Genomic DNA, 22,499 nt, shown 5'->3' on the forward strand with positions numbered 1-22,499 from the left:
ACATCAAGTGGCTTCAGGTTGCATAGTTGCAAAACAGCTCTTCGTTGAGTAAACATGAAGTTAATGATTGAGTGATTGTCAGTCGCTGTGTAATAGAGAGGCAAAGTGAACGTCACTTCCTGCCTCAGCACTGTACCAGAGATTTTCTGCTGCAATTTATTTTCCCATAGACATTTCGTAAAATGCTTATAAATATAGTTTTACTTGGTCAAACCAAGCGGTTCAGCTGAGTCCCTGAAAACTGCAGTTATTAAACCCCTACTAAAAAAGCGTAGCCTTGATGCATCGGTAATCAGTAACTACAGACCAATATCTAATCTCCCCTTTATAGCCAAAATAATTGAAAAGGTTGTTTACCTACAACTCAATAGATTCCTAACCTCAAATGATCTCCTAGATGAACTCCAATCAGGCTTTCGCCCCCATCACAGCACAGAAACCGCGCTTACTAAAGTCATAAATGACATCAGAATGAACACAGACTCAGGCAAAAATTTGATTCTAGTGCTACTGGATCTTAGCGCTGCATTTGACACTGTTGACCACTCAATTTTATTGGACAGACTGGAAAACTGGGTTGGGCTATCGGGTACGGTCCTCCAATGGTTCAAGTCCTATCTAACTACTATATGACTATGTTTAGAATTGGGAGAGACCATAGAACATTTCACTCCGACCAAAACTTTTTTTTACATTATGTCAATTCTTTTTCTAAGTGATTCTACTCCACCTACGCACCTGCCACAATACTTCTCAGGTGTGCAAGAGACGTTGGTTGACTTTTTTTCTTAAAAAATTACGGTACTCAAAACGATTAATCGATTATCAAAATAGTTGTTGATTATTTTTCTGTCGATCGACTAAACGATTAATCGATTAATCGTTGCCGCTCTAGCGGCAATAACGTTGAAGTCCACTGTTTGTCACTTCCCGGAAATCACATTTAACTGTCGGAGTCTTTGCACTTTGAAAACACAGTGGGTTAATGCGTCGGTCCAACATGGATGGATGATGTGCTGAAGGGCAAATCAGTGACACTTGAGAAAGCTCCTGCCAGCACACATGCTTTGTATCACCTGACCAACATGCCTTGCAGGATTGGAACATTTGTATTCTGATGGTTTAATTTAAGCCCTGCACCAACAAGGATGTGTGTGCAAATCTATTCTTGTACCATCCTGTGCCACAATTGTGTCCTGTCCTGTGTCGCTTGTTCTTTTCCTATGCTTCGCTCTCATGTCCTATAATTACATATGGCAAATTACAAAATGATCTGATCCCTACTGGACAATTATCTGTGGACAAATAATCCAAAATACACTTAAACTGCTCCATCTTAACATAATGTCAAAACTTAAAGCCCCAATATGTAAATGTTAGAGAATTGAAGTTACTTGGATGTAACTCCATTTCCTGCTGCAGCTCCTTCATATTAAAACTTTTCCTCTGACAAACTGAAGAACATATAGGAAGTGAAATGTGTTTATCACTTGTTATCGCTCTGAGTTAGCATAGCTTGATTAGCGGCGTTATTCTTCAATAAAACAAGTCGACACAACATTTTGATATTCAGAGCTACTGAATGCCCCCCCTGCAACGCAGTTATAAACACTGCAGAGAGGTTAGCAAAGTAGGGAGTACAAGCAGAAACGATCAAATAAGGCTGACATCTGAACGTACAAACAGGGAAGTAAGTAGCAAAGTTAGCATCCTGTAATTACCACTTGTGGCAGCAGAGGTCGCTGTTACTGCTGCTCAGCAGATTTCTACATGTTGAACCCAGATCTCTGCGTGCAGGGTATCCGTGGGGTCTTGAAACGTTTTAAAAGTTGATAAAACAATTTAGGGAAAATTAAGGTCCTTAAAAAGTATTAAGTCTTAATCACCATTTGATGAGGCATTCAATTTTGTAGCTGATTGTGTTAAATGGGCATATATCATCTCATACCGTTCGCAGACCCCTCATTTGTATCGCGGCAGACTTTGTGATATCAGTAAATATCGTATTGGCCAAAGTATCTACCGTAAATTCCGGACTATAAGGCGCACCGGTGTATAAGCCGCACCTGCAAAGTTGACTGTTTTTTACATATATAAGCCGCACCGGACTATAAGCCGCGGGTGTTTTAATGTTTTTTTTTTTTTGTTTTTTTTTTTGTTTTAATGTTTAATTACCATATGTAAGGGTTCATGCACAGAGGGGATTGTCGGGAAAGAGATGGCTGTTTGAGGAAGCTCCCATTTATTAACATTTCAACAAAACAACATAACACTACACCACCTGTGTTGTTTTTTACAGTGCACACAGTGTCCGCGGTGTGGTGAAAAGAGGGCAAGAGAGGAAATTAAAACAGAAGTGGATTTATAGTTAGAAAGAGTGCTAAAAAAGAGAGATTTTTTTTTTTTTTTTTTTTTTTTTTTGGAAAAAATCCATAGATAAGCCGCACCGTTATATAAGCCGCAGGGGCCAAAAAAGGCCAAAAAACGGGAAAAAAGGTGCGGCTTATAGTCCGGAATTTACGGTATATAATATCGTATTGTGATGAAACTTGACGAAAGTGGCGTTGATGTCTTAAAATATATTGAAAAGATCTTAAAAAAGCTCTTAAGAGGTATTGGATTTAACATCAGGATTCCTGCATATACCCTGTGTGTGGTGTGACACTCAGTTTCCCACTGCGCCATGTTGAGGTAGTCATATTTCCATGTAGGTGATTATGCAATTGTTCTCAGTATAAATCCCAGCCCACGGTCTGCTAAACAGTATGATGAACGATGATCAAAAGGCATTGGAATTCAAGCTGTCAAATGCTGCATTGTTCTGTCGGACTGCATGCAATTTTGTGAAAGTAGCTGCAGGCCATCGAGGCAACAGACTGGGTTACATTTACAACATTGAAATTTGACAAAGCTGTAGTTCCCCCGCAAACATGTAAATGATGGCGCCAAAAGTTTGCTCGTGCTAAATGCATAAAAGATGGCATGATAAGACAAAAGATACCTTGTAGTATCACACACAAGACAGAACTTGATGGACAGGATAGGTACACACACACACACACACACACACACACACACACACACACACACACACACACACACACACACACACACACACACACACACACACACACACACACACAGAGTAGCCACCTAATGGTACAAAATCCTCATTACACATACAAAATGCTTTATCTGTAACTGGCTGCTTATTATTACTAAATGACTTATTCTTAAAAGGCTTTGCAGAGAGCTGTGCTCTCTGCCAAATATTATTTTGGCTCAGGTGAACATTATTACTCACACAAAAGAAGTGATTTTCACCAAATCCTCCGCCTGTGTATCAAATTCCGACCTTCTTAATTGGCTGACATATTTTCTCCTGTATCATATTTCTTGTGTTTTCTTCCTGTCCACAGCTGGAGGGGGTGAATGAGCCGGTGGTTCTGCAGGTGTTTGTGGGTAATGACGCTGGCCGGGTGAAGCCTCATGGATTTTACCAAGCTTGCCGGGTGACGGGGCGCAACACCACCGCCTGCAAGGAGGTGGACATCGAGGGCACGACTGTTATTGAGGTGTCCCTGGATCCCAGCACCAACATGACGCTACCGTACGTACTTTGCTTGAGTGTGCATACTGACAGTGAACAGTCCATGTATTTGTGTTGCTAAGCAAATAGAGCAGTGCAACTTTGTTTTTACATGTTGCTGTTAAATCACAGACGGAACGCGTTTTGGAGTGGGCCTGTATTAGCCTGGGTAAACCCAGCCCCCAGTGACCTGCTCTCAGGCTTACCCTGCTTACAGTCACACGTAGTGACTGAGAGCAGGTCACGTGGCGGCTGGGTTTACCCAGGCTAGGCCTGTATGGGTTGCTTTTACATTCCCAATTTTTGCTTAGATTTTTTTTTAAACAACATGCACAACATAAAAATCAGAATACATCACATAAAACACACAACATACCATAAACTAGAAAAGTGCACTCGGTAGAGTACAGATCTCCACCAGGCACCGCTACACCTAACAAAGAAAAGAACTAACGTGCACATTTAGAGAGAGAGAGAAGAAAGACAACATCATGTAATGTGTTGTCTTTAAACGGGCGGAAGCATTTTTCAATAAAAGTTGAAACACAGATATGATGGTGTATAGTGGGATTTTTGTGTGTGAAATCAGCTCCACCCACCAAACTTGGAAGTCGATTATATGAAATTCAAAAAACCGCGGCAGAGGTTTTGTGCAGGACAGTCCAGACATGCAAAATGGCGGAAAATCTAGTTAGATGGAAATGGGGAGGGGGGGCTATATCAGTAGATGCATAAGGACCCAAGGAATCCAGGAAAAAAATATTTTTTATTGTAGACACTGGTTCAAAAGTTATGGACCAAAACGTAAAGAGGGCTGTTAGAACACCACCATCAGGTCAATTGGTGTAATGTTTTAGACCATAGTAAAGGAGACTCTATGAACCTACCTACAACATTTTGTAGATGTAAGTTTCCTTTTTTTACTATTATTTTAGATTTCTTTTTGGGGCATTTTTGCCTTTATTTGATAGGACAGTAGGCAGACAGGAAGGGTGTGGAGAGAGAGGGGATGACATGCGGCAAAGGACCATGGGTCGGATTCGAACCCGGGTCAGCCACTTGAAGGACTAAGCCTTTGTGGTACGCCACCGGGACGCCCCTGCTCTGATGGTTTCTGAGCTACAGCTACTTTCATGCTAAGGAAATTCTAAACTTAATCGCGAATTGCATGTTTTGAGGCCCAGCATGTCTATTTTAGTGTGAAAACTGTCGGAGAAATAGCGTGCAACAACTTCAGTTGTGTCAGATGGTTCACACACGCACACGCACGCACACGCACGCACACACACACACACACACACACACACACACACACACACACACACAGGACCGAATGATGATCTCCACCCAAAGACCATGAACGAGGAAGCACAATAGGAAAAAAAGGAAAATAAATAAATAAATAAAAGGGTAAAAATAATAATAAATCCTACTGTAATAATGAAAAGATAAATATCATCATCATTCTGATAAACCTGGACTTACACTGTTCCATTTTCTATCATATTCTCTAACTGTTCCCTGTCTATTCACTATAATACCTTCTGATATAAAGTATTATTTAAAAAAAGAAAGAAAACCAAGCGTTCTTTTCCTTTCAATCTTTTTTTTACTCATTCTTTCAATCTTTTTTTTTTTACCCAGTAATATAATGGTTCAAAAAAATATTCAACCCAATTTCTTACTAAAAGGGAGAAATGCGTGGGTGCTGTGAGGTAAGTGAGATTGTGTTGTGTTGGGTCAACTAACAGCACATTTTCTCGTCTGACCACGTCTCTCTGTGCAGGGTGGACTGTGTTGGGATCCTGAAGCTCCGTAACGCAGACGTAGAGGCTCGCATCGGTGTGGCCGGCTCCAAGAAGAAGAGCACCCGCGCCCGGCTGGTGTTTCGGGTCAACATCCCCCGTACGGACGGATCTCTGCTCATACTACAGACTCCCTCATCTCCAATCCTGTGCAGTAAGTATCAAAGTTATTCATATGTGAATTTATTTTGCTCTCCACAGGGGCTCTGAGACGTTAATGATTAGTTACTAATAATAATACTGTAATAGTAATAATAATAATAGTTAATAATAAACTCTTTTCTTTTCTTTGAAGCTACAGGTCGTCCTTCTAAAGTTGAATTAGCTTCAGGTCAAGAGATCATTGTCTTTTTGATGTTAGTATTTGGAGACAACGCGTAAAGTTACCCTTCAGATTCAAGTGTTCCTTCATAGGTACAGTATAAGGGTGTGGTAGATTTCATAAACAGGAAAGACCGCTTAGGGTCATAAGAAAGTTTCCGCGCAAGTGGATTTTAGAGAGTTGTTTTAAGAGAGAGAGAAGCAAAGGAAGACAGAACAAAGTGTGTGGAGTTCTATTGTTTACAGAGAGCCAGCATGCAATCCAGGGAAATATCTTTCCACAAAATATTGTGTGTGTGTGTGTGTGTGTGTGTGTGTGTGTGTGTGTGTGTGTGTGTGTGTGTGTGTGTGTGTGTGTGTGTTGTGCGTTTGTGCGTGCGCGCGTGCGTGTGTGTTTGCGTGTGTGTGTGTGTGTGCATGTGTGCACGCGTGCATGTGTGTGTGTGTGTGTGTTCAAGTGCTGTGTGCAGAGCAGTGAGGGAGACTTGTGAAATCTGTGAGAGGGAAAGGGGAGTGGCAGGAGCCTCGACTTGTTTATAGAGACGGAGCATCGAGAAATAAAAAGATTAAGGAAAGAATATCGCAGAGCAAAACAACAACAATAAAAACAATTAAATCCAAAAGGTCACAGTGCAATTTGGAGACTTCACATAAAAATAGACAAAAACAAGGATGGGGTAAGATAGGGCGGTTCAAATCAAGTGAAATAGGATAAAAGGTTATTTTGATCCTGTCAAGTAGGCTGGTAGGTAGTGAATTGATTTGTGTATTTTCTCAATAATTATATCTTCCTGTCTAAAGGCACTTCCACCCCAATACTGGCTCTTGATCAAATGAGTATATCAGATCTCAGTGCTACTTGCCTTACACCCGATGCACACCAGATGCGTGTGGATCAGGTCAAAATGCCAGAACAGACTCTCGCCCGTGTTAATAGATGGGCAATACATGCAGCACGTAGAAAATATGCACCTGTTGTATTTTTGTCGGATCCCGCATGCGTCTGACAGATTACATGTGTGGGTCTGTTCGCAGCCGTACCGGAGCTGGTGCATTAGCCTTTGGTGGACATTAGCCTTTAGTATTGTCCGGTCAAATCTTCTTCCATTCCCCAATGGAGAATATCAGACAAGGTTAACCATTCTAGCCCAACAGGTTGCCAGGTTTTGGAAATGTTTGGGTAGTATGAAAACATTGTGAATTATGCCGGTCCCCGGGATTGAACCGACGACCTTCCGGTCACAAGCTCGCTTCTCTAACCGTCGGGCCACCACTGCCCCAATTCACTGCTGATGCAAGCGTTATCTAAATGCCTCCATGTAAAATGCCTCCACTTTGTTCCCCCTCTCCCGTCTGCAGCCCAGCCTGCAGGAGTGCCTGAGATCCTGAAGAAGTCTCTCCACAGCTGCTCAGTGAGGGGCTTAGAGGAGGTCTTCATCATTGGCAAGAACTTTCTCAAAGACACCAAAGTCATATTCCAGGAGAATGTTTCTGGTAAGAAATCAGCCTTTGTGGCCATTTCTTTTCCATCTTTAATTTGCTGTTGTCTCTGACTGACTGACATGACACACCTTCTCTCTGCCCCAGATGAGAAATCATGGAAGGCAGAGGCTGAAATTGACATGGAGCTGTTCCACCAGGTAAGTCTTCATTTCATTCTGGTCCCAAATGATTCATGCCGATGGCTAATGAGGTGTTTAGATAGAAACAGCCGGTTCAGATTTACATGCGGGTTTAGATGTAATCATCTTAAATGGCTGCTGGTTCAAAGGTTTGAGTGGCCTCATTGTGTTCTGACCTAATTACCTACTGAGTGTGTCTCAACAGACCAGTTTAAACCTTTGCCCAGAACTAGGTTAACCAGGACCCAGTGATTCATACTGTATGTCTGGAGGCTGTCTGTGATGGCGGTGGTTATTAGGACTACTACTATTCCACAAAATTGACGGACTTAAGCATAATTGTCCTCTGTGTGAAGTCTGTTTGTTTACTTGTTTTACGTCTGTTCACTAAGCTCCTATCAGTATTAAGTCAAAGTGTTGTTTTTGTGTAGACGTCAGAAAGGCAAGTTGATTCCTGTTGCCTGCTTGACTTGCCACAGCTTACAGAAGTGCCAACAGGTCTACTGTTCATTCTTGTTTGCTGACTGTGTGTTTTTTTTTATACCAAGAACCACTTGATAGTGAAGGTTCCTCCGTACCAGAGCCAAGTCATCACGTCTGCAGTGTGTGTGGGGATCTATGTGGTGACGAATGCAGGACGATCCCATGATGTGCAGCCTTTTACCTACACTCCAGACTTGGGTTTGTTCTAGTATATTTCAGTTAAAAGATCGAATAAGCCGCATTACATGTCACTTATTGATTATTTACCCTATGTGGGCGGAGCCGCAGGATGGCCTAACGCTTAATGAGGTTGTCAACCAACCAGAGGGCCCGAGCTTCATTCCCCCACGCAGCCATACCTGCAGAAGTATCCATTAGTAAGACACTTTTGTGGGGCGTCCAGGTAGCGGTAGATTCCCTGCCTACCAACACGAGGGTCGCAGGTTCGCGCCCCGATGTTACCTCCGGCTTAGTCGGGCGTCCATACAGGCACGATTGGCTGTGTCTGCGGGTGGGAAGCCAGATTAGGGGTATGTGTCCTGGTCGCTGCACTAGCGCCTCCTCTGGTCGGTTCGGGCGCCTGGTCAGGGCGGAAGGGAACTGGTAGGAATAGCGTGATCCTCCCGCGTGCTGCGTCCTGCCGGTGAAACTCCCCGATGTCGGGTGAAAAGAAGCGGCTGGCAACTGCGCATGTGTCGGAGGAAGCATGGTGCTAGTCTACGGCTCTCCCCAGATCTGCAGAGGGGATGGAGCCGTGACCGGGGCAGCAGGGGGAAATTGGGCCAGTACAACTGGGGAGAAAATGGGGGAGAATCAGAAAAAAAAAAAAAAAATGATATGTGGGACAAGTTTTTTCCCCCTAGTAAATAAATTTGAACGCTTAACCAACCCCTACTCACAGCAGGGTTGTGTGTCACTAGCTGACTGACTCCCAGCATCCCAACCACAGGCTGAAAAGACAAGTTAAAGCATACAGTGTTGAAAACATTGGTGTTAAGTATGTCGTCAACAACTTGAAATTTTATTTGGTAGTGTCTGTTTATTTGACACATATGATTGACTTTAGTTAACCACTTCAAACAAATCGTCTATAATTTGGTTGTCTCTGTCAGACAGAAACCCATAGTGTGCACCGCAAAAACAAGAGCTGTTTCTTCAGAGGGTTTCACTGGCTAGATGCCCTAATAGGCCTGTTTGTACTGTAAAACAAAGTGATGAGAGTGCAGTCAGTTGCATGTTTTTCTTTTTTACTTTCACTCTTTAAAGAAACCAGGCTTTTTCATATTTCACTATCCAAAAATATATTCACAATTAAGGAAATGATTCAAATCTATCTAATCTGTAATCCCTGAAGAGTCATTTTATTGTTGTAATGCATTACTCAACAACACCGCCTACAGTTCAATAGCAACAGAGCAGTTCATGACTATTTAACTCATTCAACAAACTATAAACGGCTCGTTTTTCAGCACAGGAAGCCATGCTCATTCAGATTCAGAGTCGCCTTTCAACCCCCGTTTTTGTCACCACTTTTTTTCATGACAAGGTCCTTTGGGCACCTTGGTTGAAAGACATGACAAAGGAATTTAAAATAAAGCAATAAACATGAACGTCCTGGATGATCTAGCTTAGGCATGTTCAAAGTCCGACCCGGGGGCCAATTGCAGCGCGCAGACCGATTTCAAGTGGCCCTCGACTTGTCTCTCAAAATATACTATGCAGTGTTTCCCCCTAGAAAAAGTTTCAGGCCTGGAGGGATTTCGAAATGTACCCCGACCGCAACGATGGGGGCCCTCGCTGGCGACGCTAAACTTTTAGCTAACCTGTTCGCATCTATGTTCGGAATGGCATCCCAAGTATCATCATACTATTAGGGGAAGCGATGTGAACAGTTGTATTATGGGATGTGCGTTTCCCAGGCAATGACGCACGTTTCCTTTACATCGTAGTTAGCTTCTTCCATAAATTGTACATTTCATTTTCACATTTTTTTTCTTGAACTGTGAGAAAACGACATGTTTGTTCAATTGTGCATCCCACAGCTTTTGCAGCCAAAACGGATGTGTCTGTGAAGAAAGAGACCCCCTCTCCAGGAAAGGCCTGTTCTTATGATGAACGAATCAAAGGTGCTATTCTCTTTGTTACTTAAGCATTGTACAGCCCACTTCTCAATTGTCACTTTTACTGTAGCTGTGTGTATTTCAGTTCTTGATTTAATACACACCTCCTCCCCATGTGCCAAACATGACATAAATTCAGCTTCGAGTGGTTCCTACTGATGCCAGACTTTCCAGATTTGATCCTAATGCTGATCCCTCTTGTCTGCTGTTACCTGCCTATCACATACTGTTAGAATATTTTTAAAGCACCCATCCCCCCACCATTGACCCAAATCCTAGCTGTGCTCTCTTTGGTTTCACATTTGAGACTTGTTCCCTACTAAACACAGCCCACAAAGTAACTTTTAATACTTTCCTGACATGACAAGTTACAACTAAGATCCCCTTAACTCATTCAGGGCCAATGACGTCTTTGACGTCTTATCAGGAATAGCCCAGAGGGCCAATGACGTGTTTGACGTGTTTTTGTTTTTATTACTGCAGGGCGTAGTTAAAACACTTCCCCAGCCTGTCACATGGTATCAGGTCCCTATCATCTAAGACAACACGTGAACAAACACATACCGCAGCTGTTGTTTTGAAATTGAGCAGGAGGAATATCAGAAAATGGATAAGGAGCTTGCCTTGTGCAGACAGGAGAAACCCCATTGAAACGCCCCTCGCGCGCTGCAGGAGCTGGTCGCTTTTCTGTGTGCCAGCCTTCCTGTGTGCCAGCCGGAGAAAACCGGAGAAAGTAATCCACAGATGCGTTTGATCATCGGAGGAATGAGGAAATGATCGATCAGCAGTGATCAGAGGGCGGTGAGGACGTGTTGAATAGCCGAGGGGAAAACGGCAACGATAGCAGGAAGAATATGACAGGGGGAGACATGGACGAGCAGCACACGAACAGCTAGGCACGCAGGCAGAAGCCCGCTGCCCGTTCTCAAGAGCTTCATGAAATCGCTGGACTGCGTGCCCTCCAGTGTAGTGTCTCTGCTCCAGTGTTGCTCCTGGCCAATCCCGGCGCCACAGGGCGTGGTTATTGCTTATCCTATGTGGGGTTAGAAATCACGCAACGAAGGGGGATCGTGTGTGTGTGTGTGTGTGTGTGTGTCTGTCTGTCTGTCTGTCTGTCTGTCTGTCTGTCTGTCTGTCTGTCTGTCTGTCTGTCTGTCTGTCTGTCGGTGTGTCTGTCTGTCTGTCTGTCTGTGTGTCTGTCTGCACACTCACTCACACTGCAGTATTGTTGAATGTAAAAAAAAAAGCACTTCATGTGTATATATATATATATATATATATTTATTTATTTTCATTTGTGTCATAACGAATAGTATTTACATGTCTGATGTCAATACAGTTCAAAATAAAAGAATTGAGAGCGAGTTCTGCTTGAGAATGTATATTTTACAGAAATTGCATTTGCTCCTGTTTGTCATCTGAGAGAGAGACATTTTGGGTGAAAACAGGGTGTATATAAATGGATATAAGTAGAGTACAGAACATGCTAAAAGCTAACTTTTTTTTTCCTGGTGAACCCAGAGACGTACATCTTCATTTTGAGGTATTGCAAATCACTCTGGTGCTAATAGATAATTTACTGTGGGTCTTGAAAGATGACCAACAATTATGAAAATCTTTGGCCTGTGCTAAATATTGGCAGTCCTAAACTGGCCCTGAATGAGTTAAGCAAGCCCCTCAGCAGATAAAATTATCTGCAGAGTCCCCCCATTTTCTTACATTTCTTCTCATATTTCTCTCTCCTTCCAGTCCCTCTTGGGATGCTGGAGGAGTCGGGTTTGGGATGAGTGGGACATAGTGGTCATTTGAAAGCTGTTCTTTGCCTTTTGTCTACACTATTGCACTTAAAGTGATAATACGGATTTTTATCTAAATAAATGTCTGTTAAGTCACTATCTATCTGATAGTGAGTTAACACACACACAATCTATGGCCCAAGCCTTTGCATTTTCAGTATTGCAGCATTTATGAACTTGGTGTCTGTGGTGACACAGACACCAAGTTCCAGTTTCCAGTTCCAGTTTAGCTTCTCAAGAGCCCCAGAACCCCTCTCTGCTCTTTTCCCAAGCCAGCATGGTGACCGTCGGCCAGCAGGATCGCTCTGAGCCCATGGCCTTAGGGAACCCTGCTGAACAAACTTGAGTAATGTCACATAATAACACTGTTATTAAAAGAAAAGAAATGTTATTAAAAGAAAAGGGGCACGGTGGCTCAGTGGTAGAGCTGTCGCCTCACAGTCAGAAGGTCCTGAGTTCGATTCTCGCCTGGGACACGGTGGGCGCTGTGGTTGTGTCCCCCTCCCATATCTTCAGTGCCTACTGCCCAGGTGGGGTATCTCGTCGTAAGGGCCTTTCTCTCTGTGTGGAGTTTGCATGTTCTCCCCGTGCTCCCCCAGGGTGTTCCTCCGTTTATATAACCCCCCCCCCCCCCCCCCCCCCCCCACTAAAAACATGCAGAAGATCAGATCGTCATCGTCATCCGACCAGTGACGACAACATCCGAAGTTGGTCCCCGGGCGCTGTACGAGAAAGCGTACAGCTCCTGGCCTGCCCCCCGGAGGAAAGGACATGCCTGGATGGGTTAAATGCAGAGGACACTTTTCACCGGCCACCGTCAGCATGAGTGTGTTGTGGCCGCATGCATGTGTTGTGGTGTTCGTGTGACAATAAAAGACGGGCTTGTCCCGTTACGAGAGTTGTTTGGATCTCACCTGCAATTACCACTCATGGCCAATAGGTGTCACCCAAGAGAACAAAACTGAAATCTTCCGTATTATCACTTTAAGTTCACAGCGGACTGTCTCTTGCTTGAGACTAATGGCATATCTTCTCTTTGACCCACTGTATATTGCATGACTTGCTTGAATAACAATTGTTGAATCAAGACTAATATGTTCCTCGTTCTTGCTCATAGATGGTGCCTTGATGCCTGTGATATTGCCTCTCGTAAAGAGAGAAGAAGTCACACCGATGGAGGTCTCCAGCAACCTTGGAGTATTCAAGGTGATATACATTGCTCTTTAACCTCATTAATACAGCAAACTATATCAATATTCAATTTAAGTAAATTCAGTTCATACTTGATTGTCCTCTGATGGAATTGCGATTTGCAGACAGGAAACAACACAATAAAAACAGAAAGCACAATAAAACATAACAAATTGCGACAGCAAATATCATAAAAATCTATTGATAAATCCAGACACGGAGCCAATTCATAGTATTTTCCCATGATGTCACAGGCATTTCCCTACCAATATGGTGCTACAATACACACAGCTCATTGGCTGTTTGTGTCACTTGATTGTAATCACCTGTTAATTGATTAAAATCACCTGTTATTTTCCTACCAAGATGGCCGTGTAGTGATGTCACAGAATACTATCAATAATTTGGCAATAAAACATCACGTATCAGTACAGAAGGTTTCTACAAAGGTGCAGGAGGCCACATTATTTCATGTGAAAGTGAGCTAATTGCAGGGTGGATAAACCATTCTGTGGTTCTTCTACTCTAACTCCTACTCTTCTTTTACTCCTGGTTCTTTTAGCAGACAGGTGATGTCATGTGTCCAGCCCAACAGACGCTGGACATGACTCCCAGCCATCTTACTAACAGCAGACCATTCTCGAGCAACCTGTCTCAGCCTGCAGGTGACCCTGACAAGGTCCAGACTCCAGTCTTCACCAGCGCAGAGCCCCTCAGCACTATCCAGAAGCAGGACATGGCTGCCACCAGCTCCTTCCCTGAGCTGCAGCAAGGCTCTCGGCAGTTCCTTCTGGAGCCCAGAGAGGCACTAGGGCAGGAGAGGCCAGGCAGCGGTTCTGGGGCTGTGGGGCGGTTGTGTGGCGAACCTACCTCCCAACAGCACCAGCTGCCCCTGTTCCCCCCGGACGAAGTGGCCCAGTTGGAGGAGGCAGTGAGACAACTTCATGCCAAGGGTTTCTGTAATTTACCACTACAGCCTGACAACTCAATGGCCAAACAGCAGCAACACATCCAGCACCAACAACAGATCCAAAAACAACAAATTCAACAGCAACAACAACAGCAGCAGCAACAAATTCAGCAACAACAAATTCAGCAGCAACAGCAGCAACAAATTCAGCAGCAGCAGCAAATTCAGCAACAACAAATTCAGCAGCAACAAATTCAGCAACAACAAATTCAGCAGCAACAGCAGCAACAAATTCAGCAGCAACAAATTCAGCAACAGCAGGCTTTGGAGAACCTACAACAGCAGCTGTTTCAGTCGCAGATCCCGATGCAGTGCGGCATGTTCCAGGGAGCTCCCCAGGGAGAGAACGCAGAACAGCAGGGTTCACCGCAGGGCAGGGTGCCGAACCAGGGGTCGCTCTTCCAGCAGGCGCAGCAGCAGCAAAAGCAGCAGCAACAGCAAGCAGCTCTCTTTCAACAGGCCAATGAACTCCTCTCAATTCAGACCAACTTCCTCCAGCAGACCCCCTCGCACCCTTCCCCGCCCCTTTTCCACAATCCCAGTTCTTTGGCCGAGGCACAAGATCCACAGGGGGCGCTGTTTCACACTCCGAAAGCCTCTCACACTCAAGAGCAAGTCCAGGCTGCGCTCTTCCAGAATAGCCTGACAGTCCTGAGTGGAGCGAGCCTCTCTCCAGAGCAGCAGCCCTCGACCCCCGGCCTTTTCCTTTCCCAGACCCCTCTGACAGTCAGCAGCACTCAGCAGCAGCAGCAGCTGGCCTTCCTCAGTGCTCTGCAGACCTCTGGTCCCGAGCCGCAGTCAGTGTTCCAGGCTCAGAGCCAGCTCGCCCCTATGGAGCAGCAGCAGCCCTCCCAGCAGCCTCAGCCCCACACACAGCCGCCCCAGCAGGCCTCCCTGTTTCAGAGCATGTCCCCACATCCATCTGCAAACACCCTCTCCCCCAGCCAGCTGTTCCGCAGCAGTCCGCTGTCCAACCAGGACCAGCCCTCCAGCCTGCTGTTCAGCAGCCAGGGCCAGATGCCTCCGTTGAGCAGCAGCAGTTTAGCTTCTCAAGAGCCCCAGAACCCCTCTCTGCTCTTTTCCCAAGCCAGCATGGTGACCGTCGGCCAGCAGGATCGCTCTGAGCCCATGGCCTTAGGGAACCCCGCGGAGCCGCGTCAGCAGGTCCTGTTTCAGGAGCAGCAGCCCATGCAGCTGGGCCGCAGCCCAAACAGCAGCCAAGAGCAGCCAGTGGGCCTCTTCATGCCTCAGTCTAACATGGCCTCCTTACAGGGCGGGATGGCTGCCCAGGAGCTTCCCCAGACAGCCATGTTTGCCACGCAGAATGGTGTGGCGGGCCTCCAGACCACCACCTCTTCCCCTGTGCAGCAGCCAGGGACTCTGTTTCAGACCACTGTCAGCGGGACCATCAGTCAGCCCAGCCAGCCTCAACAACCTGGCCTCTTCCTATTTGGGATTCAGAACGGTAAGGAACTGAAGGAAATTCCAGGATGCTTTTTCTAATTATTAACATGACACCAGGGCTGCAATTATGCATCCCGTGGTACCTGCGGCTTGGTTCCTACAGATGCAATTGTGTGTGGGCATGTGTCCTCATCAGTGGCGGCTGACCAATAGAGGGCGATAGTGTGCCACCCTCTTTGAGCACAGAGAGGGGAGAGAAAAACAACAACAACAAAACATTTTCTGGATATCTTTTCTTCAGGGGTTCACTGCAAGTCCGAAAATGGCTAGACATAGTGATTTAGTGATATAACTACCCACAGCAGCCAGCAAGTGACACACACTCCAGGCACACACACCGATTAGTGATGGCAATACCCACAGCAGCCAGCAGGTGACACACACACACACACACTCTCTCTCTCTCTCTAGCTCTCACAGACACACACACACACACACACACACACACACACACAGTGTTTGCATGCTCCAACAGGTATCAGCAATTAGTGATAGCACTACCAACAGCATCCAGGAGGTGGCACACACAGTGCTAGCATGCTCCAACGGGTATCAGAACTAGTTTAAATTGATGACAAACAACATTTTACTTGAAAACTGATCAAATGAGGTGTGGTAGGAATATTATTTTAAGTTTTAATATATGTTTGACATCACACCGAACATTACCATTCGCATTTGGTTCAATGAGATGACCATTCATTTGATTATTTAATGTGATTTTGCGCTCTTGATGCCTAGGCATGGCTGCTGTGCGGCCTCGCCCTGAGCTTGCCTGCTGCGTGGCCTCGTCTGCCCTATTGTACCAGCCGCCACTGTTCCTCGCAGCTGCGCTAATGTCTCCTCTGGTCGGCCTGTTCAGCGGGGATGAGACCTAGGGGGGAATAATCTGTTCCTCCACATGTGCTATGTCCTCCCTGTGAAACGCCTCACTGTCAGGTGGAAAGAAGCGGCTGGCGACTCCACACGGATCGGAGGAGGCATGTGAGAGTCTACACCCTCCCCAGATCGGCAGAGGCGGTGGAGCAACAACTGGGACCGCTTAGTCAGGGGAAATTGGCTATGGAGAAAAACGAAGGGGGGGAAATCCAGCAACCAGATACATCAGATTCCCATGTCCTGATAGAACATGATCATGAAATCAATATGTATTGATGGGATGTTGTCAATTATTGTGGCACCCTTTTGACTAACCTTATCTGTCCACCCCTTGCAGACTGTGGCCAGCTGATAAACACTTCTGGAACTACGCTGTCAGATCAGATTATAGCCATCAGTCAGTCTGGCCAGAACCAGAGAGAGAGTGATGCACGCATCCAGTCCCTTCTCAACCAGTCGCTGTCAGGTTCTGGGAATCTGCGGAACAGCATGGCTGCTTCTCAGAACATGGAGAAGATGGATGACCTGTTGGTTAGCTTGCAGGAGCCTGGCAGCAACTTAACTCGATCCTACTGACCTGCATACAGGTTCATATTTTCACTGGTTATTTATTGAATCATTTCAAGATATAGTCAAAATATTGTCTTTGTTGAGAACTATGTGCTTATAACCATACATTTAACTCCATCATGAAGGTTGAGACATATGTGCTTATAGTATCTGATACATTGAATGTTTTGATGGCCTACTAACACATGTGTTGGTCTCCTGTAGGATCCTTGAAGACTGACTGGGAGAGAGCAGTGCAATATGAACGGAACAGAATGTGCTGCTGTTCCTGGAGAGCTATTCTCTTCTCAAAGAGCAGTCTTCACGAAGATACTTAAGAATGGCATGGATGATAGCCATTGTGTTATGGACAAAAATATCCAGACAAGGACTTATAAATTTAGTTTGGATTTTTTTTCTTTTCTTTTCTTATCTTATCTTGTCAATACATGTACTAGAATATTTGTTGTGACCCCAACAGCTGTCAGTTTGGCCATTGTAATGAAGAAAGCCATCTCCAGCTGTGAATGAAAAATATCTCTCTGTTTCTGATATTTAGCCATCTCCACAGTGCACAGATAGCACTTTTAGCAACGGCGTTAGTAGCTAGCATATTATTCTGTATTTTCAAAAACCAGTTTGCTACCACTTAGAACACACTCTCATTTTATAACGCGCAGAGTTGACTATTTTAGGAATGTTAGATGGTAGGAATATAACATACTGGCAAAGAATATTATTTTTTACATTTTTCATTCGGCACTTTACGATGCTCTTCTCTGTTACCAGCTACTCATGGAGGGGACAGTCCCACCAGAGGTGTTGTTTTTTAACGGTTGCCCCGTCCTCATCGTTTACAGTGACGAGGACACGGATCAGAAATACAGATAGACAGCTTTCCATTGCAACCTTCAGCTAGGCAGAAATATCTCTACTGGATTCAGACCTTTACGTTAGCTCCCACATATCTCATTTATTAGACAGACAATCGTTTGCGCTCTACTACTTGCTCATGAGTTAAATAGGTCGTTTTATCGTTCTCAATTTGTGATATAGCAGTACATCTCATTGCCAGCTGTCCTATTACTAATGCTACGACTATTAGTACTCATTCCCGAAAATAAATGTACACGTACCTTGAACGTTATGTATATTTCTTCCTGAAAGCCAGCTTAGAAGGCCGGGTGAATGAGGACAGATGTGTATCGGGGGAAATCAGCCTTCACATCATGTAGTTTTAGTTGACATGAAACTAAAATATTTGCGTTTTCTTATTTGAGTACATGCACACCTATATTATAACCATTATGTATGCATGGCCTGTATTATTATTATGTATAATTATATGTATGTATATATATATATAGATATGTATATAATTTATATATATATATATATATATATATATATATATATATATATATATATATATATATATACACATGTATGTATATGTACATGTATGTACCGTATATATATACATATATGTGTGTGTGTGTGTGTGTGTGTATGTATATATATATATATATATATATATATATATATATTATAAGCATTCTGTCTGCATGTCCTTTGCACATGCTTGCTTAGTGTATATTATTTTGTCATACAGTTTATATAGTTATGTGTTTTAGTGCCATTCTCGTGGCATGATGCGTCAGGCACGCATAAACTGGAATAGTGTTCATAGACCGGCTAGAGCCTTTTCTCCACTTGTATCAATGTGATGGAGTTAGTGAATGTCGCCATGTTGTGGAGAAGCAGAAGCTCCTTCATTTTGTTTTTATCGTGTCCAGGTCGGTGTTACCGTGCGGAGTAGAGCCCATCGTGTGCGTTGTCTCGTAAATGCAAACAGTTCAAGTCTGACACAATGAAAGTGTCTCGCCTATGGTTGGCCAGTGTCGGGTCACCTCAGGACCCGAGTTTGACTCAGGTCTTGTTTTACTTTTCCTGATGACAGGCCAGTTTTATGGCTCATGATGAGTTGTTATTTTCATTTGTGTTGTTTCCGACTTGCCATATGACAATAAGGAGAAGGTAGCTGAAATGACTGGATGGTGGATCGGTTTTTTGTTTTGTCTCCAAAATGTAGATGTTTCACAGCTGATTTCATTGTTAGACATGATATCCTGCTGCCAAACTATTTTTATTTCTGTTAGTATTACAGTAGTATAGTATTGTGCCGGAAAGGAACCGTAACTGTGTCGTGTTTAGTCTACGTCTAAGTATATGCATGAACAAGGGGCTGGTCTCTGATGGCGACAAGAGTGGCTCAGTTGAATGTCTCAATTGTTATCTTGTTGTCTATGTACTGTATGTTAGAAAGACTTCTATACACCATTACATTTTATACACTTTGAAAACAAGCATTGTTTTGTGATGGAGATGATGTAAAATCCATTTTCTAATGTGATTTGTGGGAGCGTAGGTGTGTCCCTGTCGCCCACACCGGCGCTTGAGCGGAGTTCTTTTTGGTTTCTAAAGGGACCCTATCTGAAGGCAACCTTACTTTGGAGAAAAGAGCTATCTGTGATTGGCTTTCTTCAACTTGTGAAATAGTAGAACTTGTGTTTCCAATATACGGTAGACATGAGTATTTATGATTTTTTTTTTATTACCAGATTTACAAATACTTTATCATATTTTTTTATTGGTGTAGAACCTATACTTCTTCTCAGAGAAGCATATCTAATTTATTTGTGTGTTTGGTATTATCTAAATTGTATCCCATAACCAAATCTTGTGTTCAGATTGATCTAATTGTATTGATACCAACAATGTGATTTGCCCCCCCCACCCCCCACCCCCCACCTCTTGAAGCTGTAACTGTTTTGAAAAGGGATTGAAAAGTGCTATACACTATGAATAACATGTACATTCCTGTGTACAGTTCTCCCTTTGTGATTTTAGACAGGGTTTAATTATTATACTCATGTGTTTGTCCAAGGCTGATGATTGGTTTAATTAGATCATTGTCACAACAAGCTTTTCACCATCTGAACAAACGGATAACAGTAAGCCATGCAAAGGGCAAAACACCAACAAACGTACATTTTATTGTCCAAATCAAACGTCCTTCAAAACAGGACCAATTAATTTGATTATTTAAAAAATGTGTATACTGTATTTTACAGTGTAGCTGTAAATATATCTCATAGGTTCAAAATGGTTTTTGTTTTTTGTTTTCTAACACAAGGGTATTTCACCTTCACACTGGGGGGGAAATATTCTGACTGTTTGAATTACAGCTCCCACAGTTCTCTATTCACAATGTAATTGGAGAGTAACAAAATATAATATTGTGAATTGTGACTCATTATACAGTAACTACTAATAGTCAAAAGACGGAGACAGGGCAGTGTTGTTAGCGGTGTATTTTTTCTAAAGACGCTGCAGAATAACAAATCTTCCTATTTATAGCAATAGAACCAGCTGTCTTTCTTCTTCTTCTTTTATTTCACATTTTGTCACTAGCGGTTATTGTAATAACAGAAAAAGGAAAAGGATGCAGCTATTGCAAGTGTTACCAAGCATTCAAATGTTGCCTACAAATTTCACAAGTAATGAGCTGTGACTAAAGAGCGAGGCGAGCACTTTCAGTGATTTGAACCAGTGGAGGCAGAGGCAGAGTTAATGGACAACTTCCACATTCTTTGCCCCAAAGCTCAATATAGTTAATGATTCCACAGAGTAAGATATATATTTTAGAGTGTTTCGGTGTGATCCTTGAACATTAGTTGATACATGTGCCTTGAAAAACTTTTCTAGTAGAGACCAGATTTATGTTTTACCATTGTTGCCTGTTTAACTCATCACTGGCACTATACAGTAGCAGTGATGATTAGCCCTTAATAACTAGAATGTTGAAAGCCATAAGACTGAGTGTGCTTCAACTGCTCTACAACAGTGACCAGATACATGTAGTGTTGTGCAATTTCCGTCATGCATTTAACCTGTTTGTACTGAAGTATCCATTGCATTTATGTTGTACAACGTAGATGCAGACTATTTTTTTTCCTGAAACTGCTATGCAGCTAATATAAATGTAGATCTGTTACTTTTTGAATATATATTTTTCTATATATAGCCTCTCCATTTTTCATCGTAAAGGAGACAACAAAATAGATATTCTAATTCTATCAATTATTTATGTTGCTTGTTGAAATACTTCCTGATGCTTTGCGTGCCGCCTGAAATGGATTTTAATTATTTTTGTCAGTCAAGAGAAATGCAGATTTCACTTTCATCTCAATCTTTTTATCATGTCTTGCTTGGGTTTTCTTTTTTTATGCAGAGGCTTGCTTTATACCCAGGAAAACTGTTTACTAGTGCGGTGGTTCCTGAGCCTTTTGATTTCTCTCAGGGTCTCTCTGAGTCACCGGGACTCCAATTGTTTCACACATCACTTGTCATTCAGGCCAATAAAAGTTAATACAAACCAGATGCATGTTTTGTTTTTCCCCAAAAAATTAAAGTCAAAATGAAAAATCATCTTCAGAGCATCTTGTGTTCTTCATGTGCATGTGGTGGGACATGATGTGGGGAGGGGTCATTCAAAAGTGTAAACCAATAGGATGTCAGTAACCGTTTTGGAAGGGCAGAGGCAGGGGCGGTATGTCACCGCTAAATATTTTCCCCATATGTTTTGGCATGAATTGTCAAATGTATGGCATGATAACTAATTAATGGTCCTGTCAATGAGCTAAAAAGGCAAAATAGGGTCATTTTTCCATTTCAGTGTGACTTTAAGAACATCAGGAATTCAGAATTATAAAATAATCATTCTAAATCTAATTTTTAAAACAGCTTGTTGCTGACTTGTTCCAAGTGTAATATTACTATTTTCTTCTTTTTTACCTCATTCACACATGCCTAAATTAGGTCTTTAAAGTCCTGTCACTGCCAATACAAGTGAACCACTCTGCTAGTAAACCTGTTAGCCTTTTTTAGGTCTTGGAAATGTGCTTTTGTTGGGATATTTATAGCTATACTCTTGCAAATATATTTCTGTAAACCTGCTGTTATCTATATTAAAACATATTGTAAAGCTTTTGAGCTTTAGTTATGTCATTTTTGGTGTAGAAAAACTGGTGTGAGGATGAGTGTTGATTTAGAAATTCATCCTCTTAGCATTAATTGTTAAAATGCTCAAGTGGCTACATAAGGATTCCTAGGGATAGTAGGGTGGAGACTCTGGAGACTGACACCACCACAGACAGACAGACAGACAGACACCGCCACCACAGAGCTTAGGCAATTTTAACAGACACTGATGACATCACAGTTGCTCAAGTGATATCACTGATGTTGCTCAAGTGATGACATCATCCCTGATGACATCACAATCGTGACACACATTGCTGCCACAGACAGACACCACTAGCTCTAAAGAGAAGAAAAAATATCCCCCCGAAAAATGGGATTCCAAAAGTTACTAACTATGAGTTCCATAGACTGTAGGCTATAACAAATAAATGTCTTCTCTTCAGAATATGAGATGGTTCTCAGAAGAAATCTATGAAAGTGATCTTGACAGAAGCCCTGTGTCAAAATCTCTCGAAGAATCACCAAGGCACGCACAACAGGACTTTCCTGAATTAACCGAGCACTGGAACGTCACAAAACACAGCACCGGTTTACCTATTTCCGACTGTCACCCGAACGCACCATCAAGTTCTCGCGATCTTTCACGTCCCCGGCTTCTTTCGGA

At 43.2% G+C, this 22,499-nt stretch overlaps 1 protein-coding gene across 2 annotated transcripts in view; it reads left to right on the plus strand.

The window, feature by feature from the left end:
* nfat5b (nuclear factor of activated T cells 5b) overlaps positions 1 to 18,106 on the plus strand; it is a 52,662-nt gene extending 34,556 nt beyond the window's left edge. Inside the window, exons 5-14 of one of the 2 annotated variants that reach the window (XM_083650411.1) lie at positions 3,420 to 3,610; positions 5,376 to 5,548; positions 7,075 to 7,209; positions 7,303 to 7,355; positions 7,886 to 8,018; positions 9,863 to 9,946; positions 12,854 to 12,942; positions 13,490 to 15,362; positions 16,578 to 16,827; positions 17,015 to 18,106. In XM_083650411.1, the coding sequence (XP_083506537.1) occupies positions 3,420 to 3,610; positions 5,376 to 5,548; positions 7,075 to 7,209; positions 7,303 to 7,355; positions 7,886 to 8,018; positions 9,863 to 9,946; positions 12,854 to 12,942; positions 13,490 to 15,362; positions 16,578 to 16,816 (2,970 nt within the window). In that variant the 3' untranslated portion in view covers positions 16,817 to 16,827; positions 17,015 to 18,106. The remainder of the gene's footprint in view (positions 1 to 3,419; positions 3,611 to 5,375; positions 5,549 to 7,074; positions 7,210 to 7,302; positions 7,356 to 7,885; positions 8,019 to 9,862; positions 9,947 to 12,853; positions 12,943 to 13,489; positions 15,363 to 16,577; positions 16,828 to 17,014) is intronic. The other variant, XM_083650412.1, reaches the window with a different exon arrangement.
* Positions 18,107 to 22,499: the final 4,393 nt, after the last annotated feature.

This window comes from Poromitra crassiceps (assembly GCF_964638095.1).
Source record: "Poromitra crassiceps genome assembly, chromosome: 14".
Lineage (NCBI taxonomy): Eukaryota > Metazoa > Chordata > Actinopteri > Beryciformes > Melamphaidae > Poromitra > Poromitra crassiceps.